Source organism: Lepus europaeus, chromosome 16 (genome assembly GCF_033115175.1).
Source record: "Lepus europaeus isolate LE1 chromosome 16, mLepTim1.pri, whole genome shotgun sequence".
Classification (NCBI taxonomy): Eukaryota; Metazoa; Chordata; class Mammalia; order Lagomorpha; family Leporidae; genus Lepus; species Lepus europaeus.
Genome location: NC_084842.1, coordinates 61,552,063 through 61,565,333, shown reverse-complemented (window position 1 = coordinate 61,565,333; position 13,271 = coordinate 61,552,063). Strand labels below are relative to the sequence as shown.

At 38.7% G+C, this 13,271-nt stretch overlaps 1 protein-coding gene across 9 annotated transcripts in view; it reads right to left on the bottom strand.

The window, feature by feature from the left end:
• Positions 1-7,470, bottom strand: part of ARAP2 (ArfGAP with RhoGAP domain, ankyrin repeat and PH domain 2) — a 235,134-nt gene extending 227,664 nt beyond the window's left edge. For all 9 annotated transcript variants that reach the window (XM_062213241.1, XM_062213242.1, XM_062213243.1 and 6 more), the window contains exon 1: positions 6,446-7,470. In XM_062213241.1, the coding sequence (XP_062069225.1) occupies positions 6,446-7,332 (887 nt within the window). In that variant the 5' untranslated portion in view covers positions 7,333-7,470. The remainder of the gene's footprint in view (positions 1-6,445) is intronic.
• Between the last annotated feature and the right edge of the window lie 5,801 nt (positions 7,471-13,271).

Sequence of the window (13,271 nt, the reverse complement as noted above, 5' to 3'; positions counted from 1 at the left end):
TTTTTACACATCAGAAACATCTACAACAATGCTATAGCATCTGCAGTAAAAGTACAAAAGCATGCATGAGCAGGATAAATACCAATCTCAGAATATTTATCAGCTCTGGTACTGGAAGAAGACAAGAGAGTCAGCTGATTTTTATTATTTTTCAACAAACTAAAATCTGAGACAAGGCAGTCTTTATTAATGCACATGGTATTATAACTATTTTATATACTTTTCTGTACATTTAAGATTTCCCAAAGTACACATGATTTAGTCTCAATGTTTTTGTTGTGGTTTTCAAACTATTTCCTAAAGATGACTCAACCTACAGTCACTGACAAGGAAGCCACAGTTACTAGCTTATCTCCAACACCACAAGGTGCCTCCTCATACACATAAATTCATGAGAAGTATGACCTCAGTCTTCATCTCTGGATCACATTCCCTCCCCTTCCCCTTCAAGGCTGTGGACCAGCACATAGTTCAACAAGCTAGGACTTGCTGAAGCCATGTTCCAAACACTGTCAACCTGAGTACATATGTTACTAAAGGCAGATTTATAAATCATCTAATATGAAAGTGAACTTAAGAAATAAAGTATGTATATCCACAGCTTGAGTTACAAACTTACAAAAATGAGAAATTTAAAAAATAAACCTTATTTTAATAAAGTTCAAATACAGATAAAGGTTTCAAAATAAATTAACAATAAAATCTAAAAAGTAAAAGACACAAATTATTCTGAGTTTCATTAACTTGGTAATAAATATTTTGTGATTTTCCCATGTTAGTTTTATCATTTTTAAAACCCAAAATCATTTTTTCCTTAAAACAGGAGGAAACTACAGGTATACAGGCTGTATATTTATAGAAGCTTCTATAAATAGACTTTACCTGTGCAATATGTCTGCAAAACCTTTGCAAATAAATTACTATGTCTTATTCCTTAAATAGAGAATTAACAAATATCTGTGCAAGTAAAAAAATAATAAACAATATTATTATGGACAGAATTTTCTTCTCTCCCAAATTCATAAGTTGAAGTTCTAAACCGCAAACCTCTCTGGAGATAAAGTCTTTTTTTTTTTTTTTTTTTTTTTTGACAGGCAGAGTGGACAGTGAGAGAGAGAGAGAGACAGAGAGAAAGGTCTTCCTTTGCTGTTGGTTCACCCTCTAATGGCCGCCGCGGTAGCGCGCTGCGGCCGGCACACCGCGCTGTTCCGATGGCAGGAGCCAGGTGCTTCTCCTGGTCTCCCATGGGGTGCAGAGCCCAAACACTTGGGCCATCCTCCACTGCACTCCCTGGCCACAGCAGAGAGCTGGCCTGGAAGAGGGGCAACCGGGACAGGATCGGTGCCCCGACCGGGACTAGAACCCGGTGTGCCGGCGCCGCAAGGCGGAGGATTAGCCTGTTGAGCCACGGCGCCGGCCGAGATAAAGTCTTTCTAAGGTAATCACAAATAAATGAGGTCATATTCTAGTATCACTGATGACCTTATAAAAGATCATAATACAGCAGAGATGGCTCTTTCTGAGTCTAGGCATTGAGAAAAAGTCCTAGGAACAGATATCAAGAGGGAAGCACCCTAAAGCCAGACAAGGGCCCCCTTCTGAACCCAACAATGGTAGTCTCTTGATCTCAGACTTTTAGTCTCTAAAACTGCAAAAATAAATGTCCATTGTTTAACAATCCAGTCCAAGAATCTATTATGGTAGTCACCACAGGCAAACTAATCTTGGGTATTATAATTAAAATGGTGTTGTTAAAAGAACCTGAATTATAAAATGGAATGAACAACTCTGATTACCAAAATGAATGGTCAGCATAGATAGAGATGACACTTTCACATTTTCAAATCATTAAAATTATCAAGAGAAGCAGTGGCACCAAGGACAGTATCAAAGATCTCCCTTTATGAATTTCACTTACCTATAACCTAGGCAAGGAAGCTATACCACACAAAAAAAAGAAAAGTTAACAATAATAACCAACTATATACCATATATGGCTCATCATTTCACAGAAACATTTAAAAAATAAAATATGCAGTTCTCACAAATGATAACAGACCAGAAGTCACTGCATAGTTGAACTCAAAAGAAAAGAAAACCATCCTAATAATTAGGCAGCAGTTGAAAAGCACCCTTAGGTTTTCATAGAATCTAACTAAAACACAGCTCCAAATTCGGAAAACTTGAGATAACTACAGTACAGATAACAATAATGTGAAATTTACAACACACAGATAATAAAAGTTTCACTCAGTGAAGTTCCAAAAATTGTCCTTTGGATAAGATCATTACAAAAGGACTGCAACACATAAGTCTACAGAATTATCATGAAATTCTTTTAATGTACCAGCAAAAATTGAGGTAAAATGAATATTTTTTCAAACAAGATGGAGAACTACTGATCTTCTGTATATAAAGAGAATTGAAAATGAATCTTGATGTGAATGGAAGGGAAGAGGGAGCAGGAAAGGGGAGGGTTGCGGGTGGGAGGGAAGTTGGGGGGGGAAGCCATTGTAATCTATAAGCTGTACTTTGGAAATTTGTATTCATTAAATAAAAGTTTAAAAAAAACTAAAGTATAAACATAATGGCATTTTAACTTGTAAAGAGTACTGGGGGAAAAAAAGAGTATTGAGCAGATGGTTACCTTCATTCTCTAACAATACGTCTACTGACAACTTAATTTTTAATATAATTATTTAGATGTTTGAATTTTGCAAATATTAGATTGGCCAGTGCTCTCAATAAAGTCTATTCAAAAGCATTTTTTAAAAAATCTCAATTTTAGAATTGCTAAGCATTTTTCTGCTACAGGAAGTGTGACATCTTTCATGAAAATGAAATAAGGGGTTAATGAGTTCCTATATTTTTCATATTTACTGCAGAAAAAGAAAGAGAGCGAGCTCTCATCCACTGTTTCACTTGCCAAATTCCCATGATGCCTGAGGTCAAAGCACAGATCTCTCATAGGGATGGCAGGAACCCAATTACTTGTGCCATCACCTGCTGCCTCCCAGGGTATGCATTAGTAACAAACTGCAGTCAGGAGTTGGGACCCAGGAAATAAACCCAGTTACCATGAGGAGGGATGCAGGCAGATATTTAACTACTAGGTTAAACATACAATAAGATTTTAATTTTTAATAAAAAGTTCAAGGCAGACTAGAGGTTCCAGTTTAGATTTTACTTATGTTAAAACTTCCCATCACTGTGAAGTTTTGCATACTATCGGTTCCTTTCCCTCAAAACATTCCAAGGCACTACACCTAAAAGCAAGGGATTTGCAACTTCTGTCAAGGATAAAATAGTTGCATGTGCAATGTACAAGAATCATTAAACTGTAAAGGAAAAGAAGAAATGTACTGGTTTAATAACTTCAAGACATTTGTCCCTTTCTGCCTCAAGAAATAAGAGTACTCCTCTGAGAAGGACCACAGGACATGACCATAATTCCCACGGCACTGACAAAGTGCTGGACTGGCTTTGCTTAGAAGGCTCCAAGGAACTAGGGAGATCTCAAGGGGAAAGGGATAAGAAGCTGCTGGTGCAGAAAGTATGCTTCAGATCTGGCCCTCGAGAGATAGGAGACAAAAAGACCTTCAGGTTCAACATGCAGCACAGCCAACACAGCCTAGTCCTCCAAAGAGGAGGAGGTGGTTGGAACCCAAGGAAAGCCCCAAAGCAAGAACAAAGACAATCCACTTTTGACTTCAGATGCAGTTGTGCCAAATAATCGGCCGGGAGGAAGGGTCCATGTTCAGGAGAGAGGCCCAAAGGTCCTGCATCAGGAAAACACTTACAATCCCTTTAACAGCTCTACAAAATGTTTAATTAGAAATCACATTAAAAGTACTGATCATAAAGAAGTATTTTTACTTGGCACATCAGGGTATACATGAAACATTATATGCAGGTATTATTTGAATAAAGAGAAGCTTAGATTACAGAACCCACAGTTTTATTTAAAGTCTTATTATAGAATTCTAAAATCTTGCAATTACTATTTGCAATAAAAGGGGAGGACCACAAGTAAAAATAGTGATGCCTAATTTACTTGCCATTTTATGATCTGAGCACCACAAGTGCATAGTTTCCATTTATTACCATAAACAAAGAAAAGAAAAGTTACTGTGGGTAACCTAGCCTAAAAATCACACTGAAAACAGTGCTATGATATATAGTATTTAATTATCTACTACTAACTTCAATGTTATTACTGTTTTTGTTTTCAAAGATGCATAATCACAATATGAAGAATAATTCTTTAATATGATACAAAACTTACATTTATAACTAAGGAAGTTAAAAATATACCACTCTGGCTTAAGGACTATTTTGAATTAAAGGCAATTAATTCAAGTGTTGAAAACAACAGGTGCAAAAAGATCAACCCTGACCTAAATGCTGTTTCTTTCAAGCAGGAGATGGCAATGCCCATGTGAAAGGAACAGCATCCTTATCCTCAAGGACAAAAAGTAGAGACTGAAAACAATCTGTACAGGCCTTTGGAAAATAACTCATCTTTTCAAGCCTCCCCCACATAACTTAGCTGCTTTTTCACAGTTCACTACTCTGTCCAATTCAGTACTCAATGTTTCACTCTAACTCCTCCTAAGGGTATTTATCTCATTAGGAGAGTTCCTATGACACATAAAATTGTATTTTTTGTATTAAATAAATATCTGTTTCCCCCTATTAATTTGTTTTAATTTAATTAGCATGTGCAGCCAGACCTTAACAGGAAAGGGTGAAGTTCTGCCACTCATTACAACTAAATAGGCATCAAAATATTCTCTGTAAAATGCATAAAAAATAGTACATAGTTTGAAACTTAAATAAAATATTCTTAATTTAAGCTATCCTTATGGATTCCAAAAGAATCTTATTCAGGCAAAGATGTACTTTCAACACAAGCATTCAAAGTGGTCACTTCTCATATGGCAGAAACTTTTGACATCTGAAAACTTTTAATTTTTCACTTTCCTGTAACTGTTCAAACTTACTAAAATAATTTAAAATCAAAGTGTCAAGCAAAAAATTAGTGACATTCTACAATCCCAAACAATAATCCAACCCTTGTATACAAAATCAACACTTTAAATATATTTTATAAATCAGTGGTGAAGAAAGTGAGTTCTGGAGAAAAATGCACTGCAATGAATTTCCAGTTCACAACCCAAATTATCAAGCGGAAATTTGCCAAGGCTCAGCTTTCTCATAAGTAAAATTAGATAAACATTACCTATCTTACAGGGCCACTGTGAAGATGAGATAATCCATGGAAAATTGTAATTTAAATAAGCACTTGTTTCATAAATGGCATTCTTACTACTGATTTATTCAATATCAAACCCGGCTATTGGCACTATAGATGTCAACATACAAATTAATTAATCAGCTCTCAAAGTTTATGCTCTAATAGGAGGTACTAAGTTAATAGAGTCTTGCAAATTGCCCTGTTTTCTCTTTGAACTACTACACTGTGACCTTTCCCTTGTACAGACAACTCACACTTCAATCACCAAAGGCCCAAGAATCAGGCACAGCCACAGTTCAAGGGGGAAGAGGAGAATCCTGCAGAAACGCCATTCTAGAGCCAATCTGTGCCACTGCAGCAGCAGTCAAGCTTCAGCAGTCTCTTGCCTCCCAGCAGAGACAAGTGTTAGTTTTAAGTGGAAAAAGTAATTCTCTACCCAATCCTGGAAAAAAAAAATCACAACTACGTATGTTAGTGGAACTTTGAGAAACCAATGAAGACTCTTGGCTGGACTCTCACTGTTCAGCTACTACAAGACACCAATAGCCTACCTTTAGTTGGTAGCGGCCATCTTTGGGATATCAGAGTTACTGCTGCACCTGGCCTCTCTGTGTACCTGCTATTGTCTCTTGGTGTCTGGCTTTTACACTGGATGCTAGAGCTGCTAGTGCACCTGTTTCATGGTGTGCCTGTTACCATCTTTCAACATCTGGCTTCTCCACTAGACTGGAAGCTCTTAGATTCAATCTCTTTACAAACTAGTTTAATAGATGTTTGTTTATTAACGGTTGCCAAGCATTGTGTCAGGAAGTAGAAATGCAAGAACAGAAAATGTGTCCCTTGCCAAAGAACAAGTAATCTAGTGGGGAGAGAGTCAGAAATTCATATAGGAGAATTGCACTCACGGAAGACCAGGTGTGAGGGAAGGCAGGGGAAGGAATATCCAGATAGAATTAGGAGGAAGGATGTTCCTCAAACTAAACAAGGCTGTTGTAAGTTGAAAATTCACTCTGATAAATAATATACAAAACAAATATGGGGGAAAAATATTTTACAAGAGAGCAATGTACAGATTTGTTGAATAGGTAAATAATCAAAGTCCAACTTAGAAAGAATGAAAATATAACTGATAAAAATAACAAAATCGCCACAAATTGAATATTTACAGTTTATCATAAAAATCCTTACCTTCCTGAAATTCCTTTTGTTGACCCTGGAATCTCTGGTACAGGCCGATGTCTTAGCAGAAAAGAGCGAGATGGTCTCGAAACCAACTTGCTGCGACTTCTCATCGGTGCCAAGTTTGGTGATGACGGTATGTACAAATCATTCACAACCATTTCTCCTTGAAACTGAAAGAATGGGGATGGAGGTGATGCTTCTACTAAGCCATTCGACCCATTTACAGAATTTGCATCTGATGTTGAGGAGCCAAGGGAAGAAAGACATTCAGGGTCAATACTAGGAAGCTTGCTGATAGTCTCCAATATTGAATCAACTTTTTCTGTTTGTTGTTCAATTGTACAATCCACAGTCTTCTTTGCAATCAAAGATTCTATTTTAATATTTTCACTACCAAATGAACTATCATGGTGTGGTTCTTGATCTGGAATGGCAAAGTCATGTTTAGGAAGAGACAGCTTATCATCCGATTTAAGAGACTGGCTATGTTCCATACCAATATCATTTTGATGAAGACTTTGTGTAACAGCCTCCAATTGTGTTGAGCTAGGTGTGGGAATACTATCAGAGTTAGAAATTTCTCTGCAGGTGTTCCAATCAGAAGATGGAGCATGGCAATCCTTTGAAGTGTCATCATTCTTCTTTGTTTTATGAATATTTGCATATATTGGGATATCTTGCATCTTTGACAAGATTATCTGTAACTGTTTAAGTATTCTCCTACGGTGTCCTGTGGGCGATATTCCAATTTTGTGTAGCACAGTATCATTGATTGTTGTGCAGTCCTTCACAGTATAAAAACCAAACTTGTGGAAATGTAAGAGATACTGCTCCAAATTAATACTCATTAGGAAATCTTTGATATCAACATTTATTTCACTGACTGAGGACATAATGGTGGCTTCATTCCTAAGCTGAGTTATCAAAAGTAGCACAGTGAGATACACACACAAGAGGATGCACTTCTCTGTTCGTTTTTCTTCTATCACTTGCAACAGAAAAGTTTCTAAAAATGTTATTTTTCCACAATGACAACTTTATGTTCTTAAGCCTAGAAAAAAAATAAAAGTAATTAGGATATTTTAATTATTAAAATCTAGTTTTGCACTATCAACTTTCTCTGAAGAAACAGAAAAGAAACTAGGACAATGCAGTGTTTGGAAGCTGTGCATTGCCTTGCATGCCCTAGAAAGTCAATCCCTGGGCACAATGTGAGTAAACAGGACAGAAACAGTATGGTAATATCAAACTATCATTTTCAAAAGGCTAAATGGTGACTCCTAGGCAACCACAGAATGAACATGTGTCAAACGTGTTATCCAACTCACTAAATAACAGAATCGTAAGGCTGGTTCCACAAGCATTTGTGTAACAGGATTATACTCTCCTTCAGAAAAGCTGTTTTTGCTTCTTTTTTTAAGTTTTGGAATCAGATAGTCAGGTTAGATTTTTTTTAAATGGCTAATATTGGAGACTGCACTGTGGTAAAATGAGTAAAGCCACTTCCTGCCATGCTGACGTCCCATATGGGCACGTGTGAGTCCTGCTGATCCACTTCCAATCCAGCTCCTTGTTAATGCACCTGGGAAAGCAGTGGAAGACAACCCACATGGCAGAAACAGAAGCATTTGATTCCTGGCTTCAGACTGGCCCAGCTCCAGCTGTTGTGGCCACTTGGGGGAATTAACCAGCAGATGAAGATCTCTCTCTCTCTCTCCCTCTCGTGTTCTCTCTCTCTCTCTCTCTCTCTCTCTCTCTCTCTCTCCTCTTACCCCTGTAAAATCTGTCTTCCAAATAAACAAATAAATCTTTTTAAAAATAGCTAATGTTCTACTGACGAAGAAAATTATAGCATTCAGATTTCTCTTTTCTACTGGACAAAAGTCTGTAAGTTAACTTGCCCAGTTTCTAATGAGACTCAAAGAGTAAGTAGCCAATATAACCACAGGAATTAGAATTAGAATTATAGGGGCCGATGCCGTGGTGCAGTAGATTAATCCTCCACCTGCGGTGCCAACATCCCATATGGGCGCCGGTTCTAGTCCTGGCTGCTCCTCTTCCAATCTAGCTCTCTGCTGTGGCCTGGGAGAGTAGTAGAGGATGGCCTAAGTCCTTGAGCCCCTGCACCCACGTGGGAGACTCCTGGAACCTGGCTTCGGATCAGTGCAGCTCCAGCCATTGCGGCCATTTGGAGAGGGAACCAACGAACGGAAGACCTTTCTCTCTGTCTGTAACTCTCTCTCTCAAATAAAATAAATAAAATCTTAAAAAAAAATTACATATCCTTAGGTTGGGTCTGTTAAACAAGAGTTCCAACAAGGCACTGAAAGACATTCTTTTGATTTCCAAGTTTTAGTTCATTTTTATTTTAAAAAAGATTTATTGATTGATTCATTTGAAGGCAGAATTACAGAAAAGGAGAGAGAGAATGAGAGATCTTCCATTCACTGGTTGACTGCCAAAATGACTATAAAAGCCAGGCTGGGCAAGGTCAAAGCCATGAGCTTCATCAGGGTCTCCCACATGGGTGCAGGAGCCCAATCACTTGGACCATCTTCAGCTGCTTTCCCAGCTACATAGCAGGGAGATGGACTGTGTGGAGCAGCCAGGAATCGAACTAGCTCCCATGCGGGACACATGTGTTGCAGGCAGTAAACCAAGCCACTATGCCAGAACGCTGGCCACATAAATTTTACTTAAGAGTAGCTAAATACAAATAACTTTGTCCTTCAGTAAACTTTCCTTCAAAGACTCAAAGAGCAGCTAGAACATATTTCTCAGGTTACTATCTTTCTTTACAAAAAGACAGGCAGTACTATAAATAAACAATTAACAGCAATATATGACAAAACTAGTTGAAGGGTTAATTCTTAAACACATCTCATAATAGGAAACATGCTAATACGAAAGTAAAAGGAAAAACCTTAAAGGTCACAATTTCCTCCATGAAGCAGATTCATATAGGTTCATTTTTCTGCCAAACAACATAATTAAACCTTTTTAAAAAGTCAACTCATCTAGATGTAGGTTATATGGGTGTGTTTAGTTTATGAGAATGCATATATCCAATTTTCAGTATATCATACCTCAATAAAAGCTGAAAGTACATAACATACATAACAAACACTGAAGCAATGAGACACACCCAAATAAGGTAAATGCCTCTGACGGAGATTCAGCGCAATGGCTCTGGAAATCACATCTTGCAACAGCTCTCCAAAAGGCACTACTGGGACTCTGCGTGTTTTACAGGACAACAGTCCATAAATTATTTCTTCAGCTATTTAGAAATATTAGCAAACACTGACAAACAGGTATACAATGAGAGGAAAAACTGACATCTTGTTCAAGTCACGCTGTTGGAGCAGAGAAGCAAAATACAAACAAGAGATGAAAGGCAGGAAATGTCTTGGTGTGGTATCACCTAAACTGCCAAATGTTAAAAAAAAAAAAAAGTTAAACAACACCATTTGAAGTCCTAATCCTCAGATTCAGACAAACCACTCAAGTTCCAAACAATTCTTTGTAAATAAAAGTACTATTTTTGCAGCACATCACAAAATGATATAGTCACTGTCAACAGAACAATAAGTAGATACAAGGTATTTCAAATGTTTGTGGTAAATAGAATTAAAGGATATTTCTTTTGGTGCAAAAATTTTCAAAGTCCATACATACAAGGAGTCATTTATCAAGTTCATAATTACTTAGGAGGGTAAATTCTATGAGCAGTCTTCAAAAAGTTCATGGAAATGGGTGTGAAACATGATCTATAATTAAAGCATGTTATTTTGGGGTAGAACAAACTACAGAAAGTCATATTCTGGCTTACTAACCTTCACAAAATCTTTATTAGGAAAAATATTTCAATGAAATACAACACCTGCACACTAGAAACCTCTCGGACCTTGTATACCATCATAGTGGCAGCCTTACTCACTCACTCACTCACCCAAATCTGAAGCCCACAGAGCAATCCCAAGGTCATCCTCCCATTCAAGTCAGCAGGCAAGCTACTGATTTTACTCCTTGCTATGAACAGAACTGTGTTTCCCCAAAATTCATATACAGAATAATATAATAATATAATAACCTTCAATGTGACTGCTTGGAGAGAGGTTCTCCAAGGAAGTAATTAAGGTAAAATGAGGTCATACAGATGGCACCCTGCTATGATAATACTAATCCTTTATAATAGACACCAGAGAGCTCACTCTCCCCCTACTATCCTCTGTTTGAGGACACAACAAGTTGGCAGCCTTTTGCAAGCTAGGAAGAGGGCCCACTCCAGGAACCAACAATCATCAACTTGATCTTTGACACTTCAGCTTCCAGAATATTCTTTTTTGTTTAAGCTAGTCTGTGGTATGCTGTTTCGGCAGCTGCACTGTCCAACACACTCCTCCATCCTCATTGTCTTTACCCTGGATCAAACTCTCATTACATCTCTTGCCTAGATGACTGCAATGGCCTCTGACTAAATCTCTCAGGCCAGACTCCAAGTATCAGTAAACTCCCACAAATTTAACCATGGCATGTCACTCACTTCCTCAACAGATTTCAAGTCTAAGCTTCTTAGGGCCCACATCACATTCTGGTCTCTAATAATAACAACAGATACTTCTGATGAAAAATAGCAATTATGCGCCAGACACCATTTCTGGTTTATATTTCCTACAAGATAGGTGTTCTTATGTACTAACTCCAGGATCACATTCAACTGGTGAATCTGTCAACAACCTTCACTCATGTTGGTTATTATCATCATTCTGCTGAGGCAACAAGCTGCCCAACAGCTCCATTCCTTTTACATATGCTATATATGCTTTCCTATATGCCATGTAAAATCTGAAAAGTCAAGTATTATCTCCTGTGTGAAGACTTCCTAATGGCCCCTTAAAACAGAATGAATTACTCCTATCTCTGTAGGCCAATAACTAGTACCTTGGAACTTTGCAAAATATTTGGGACATGTATTAGGTGTTGGAAGAAGTCAGTAGAGGTGGCAGAAGAGGTTGAAAGGTCTATATTGTTGGTTTTTCGTGTGTGTGTTCTTGTGTCTTAATACACAAAGATTTCCCCTTCCTAGGGGGAATCTTCATACACTTCCTAGTGGCAGAGTAAAGGAAACCATTTCAAATGCTCAACCCAAAACCATCTGTTTCTACTCCCATTCACCATGATGATCGTGGCTAGTGAGCCTGATTCATTTCTGGAATATGGAAGCAGCTCTTCTCCCACAGGTCATAGAATCCTCTCTATACTTAACTGTCAGCTCTGTCCTCCAATCACACTACTTTTAAATGACCAAGGACATTCCCTAGTCCAGTCTTCTCACAGAGGCTCTAACACCAAGTAGATCATTAGATACAAAGAAACTGGAATGTCTAACTTGATGAAAAGTCTAAAGGTGCAAACTCTAATATGAAATTATAGTCCTCCACACTTTGACATCCAATTGCCTCTCCAAGTGCCATTCTATGGTACAGGAACAACAGCAGAGAGCAGTGCCAGGGAATATTTATTTATTTTTTTGAACTTTTATTTAATGAATATAAATTTCCAAAGTACAGCTTATGGATTACAATGGCTTCCCCCCCTCATAACTTCCCTCCCACCCGCAACCCTCCCCTTTCCTGCTCCCTCTCCCCTTCCATTCACATCAAGATTCATTTTCAATTCTCTTTATATACAGAAGATCAGTTTAGTATATATTAAGTAAAGATTTCAACAGTTTGCCCCCACATAGTAACACAAAGTGAAGAAATACTGTTGGAGTACTAGTTATAGCATTAAATAACAGTGTACAGCACATTAAAAACAGAGATCCTAATATTAAGGAAATCAGGGTTGGGTTGAGCACCCCCTTGACTGACATCATAGAGGCTGCCTCCTTGGTCTACTTTATTAGAGACCAGGAGAACGAGGAGCAAGCTAGCTGCAGAGGATAGGCAACAGGCCAATCAATGGCTGCTTTCCACGGTGATCTGCCGTCAAGGAGACCCAGCAAGGCCAGTGCACCCCAAACAGCACCTGTTGCTGATATAAGGAGCCAGGGCATTGGGCAAGCAGCTGTCATGACAGAAACTGCCTTCTGTCAGCTCTGCCAAGAGCACGGCCACTGGACACGGAACTGCCCTGGGTGTCGAAGGACTCCTGGTTCAGAACCGCAGACCTTGTGGCCCCGAGCTAAAAAGCCTTTGGCTCTGCCCAGCCTCTGCCCAGCTTCTAGCTCCAGCCACTGCTATTGAGGGGATGGCCTAGGGTCAGTGAAACACAAGTTGCCTATTTCTATCAGCCTCCTATTCAGTTCTCCTCCTAGTCCAGCCATGTAATGCAAGTCAACAGGGTGCCTCCCTTAAAGGAGATTCACATCTCTTGCAATTCTCTTCCAGCACTCCCTGGATAGGTCTGGGCCTCACACACCCAGCCAGGCCTTAAATGTCTATCCAATAGTAGTAAGCTTAGAGAAAGCCCTCCCTGCCTGTTCCTAAAAACAGGGCTTTCAGTAACAGCTAGCTAAGATAGTCCTGCACCTATTTGGACAGGTCCTCACTGAGGACTTAAAGGGCCTATCTCTTGAGGGGGGTGCACAATAATCCATAATGCAGATAATTAAATGTAAATGATTTGTTAGTCTGTCTCCTTTCCCAGCCTGAGACTCTAGTCTTGTACATTGGCTTAACTTCCTAGCAAAACTAGCTACAAGGTATCTGGAGGAAAACAAAGCATTGCTAGTCCATTAGAGTGTTAATTATTTAACCCTTATCTTCTCCCCTGGGGAGAGAAAACCAGCCCCAGAGAGGATATGGGCCATGCAGCAAATTCCTAC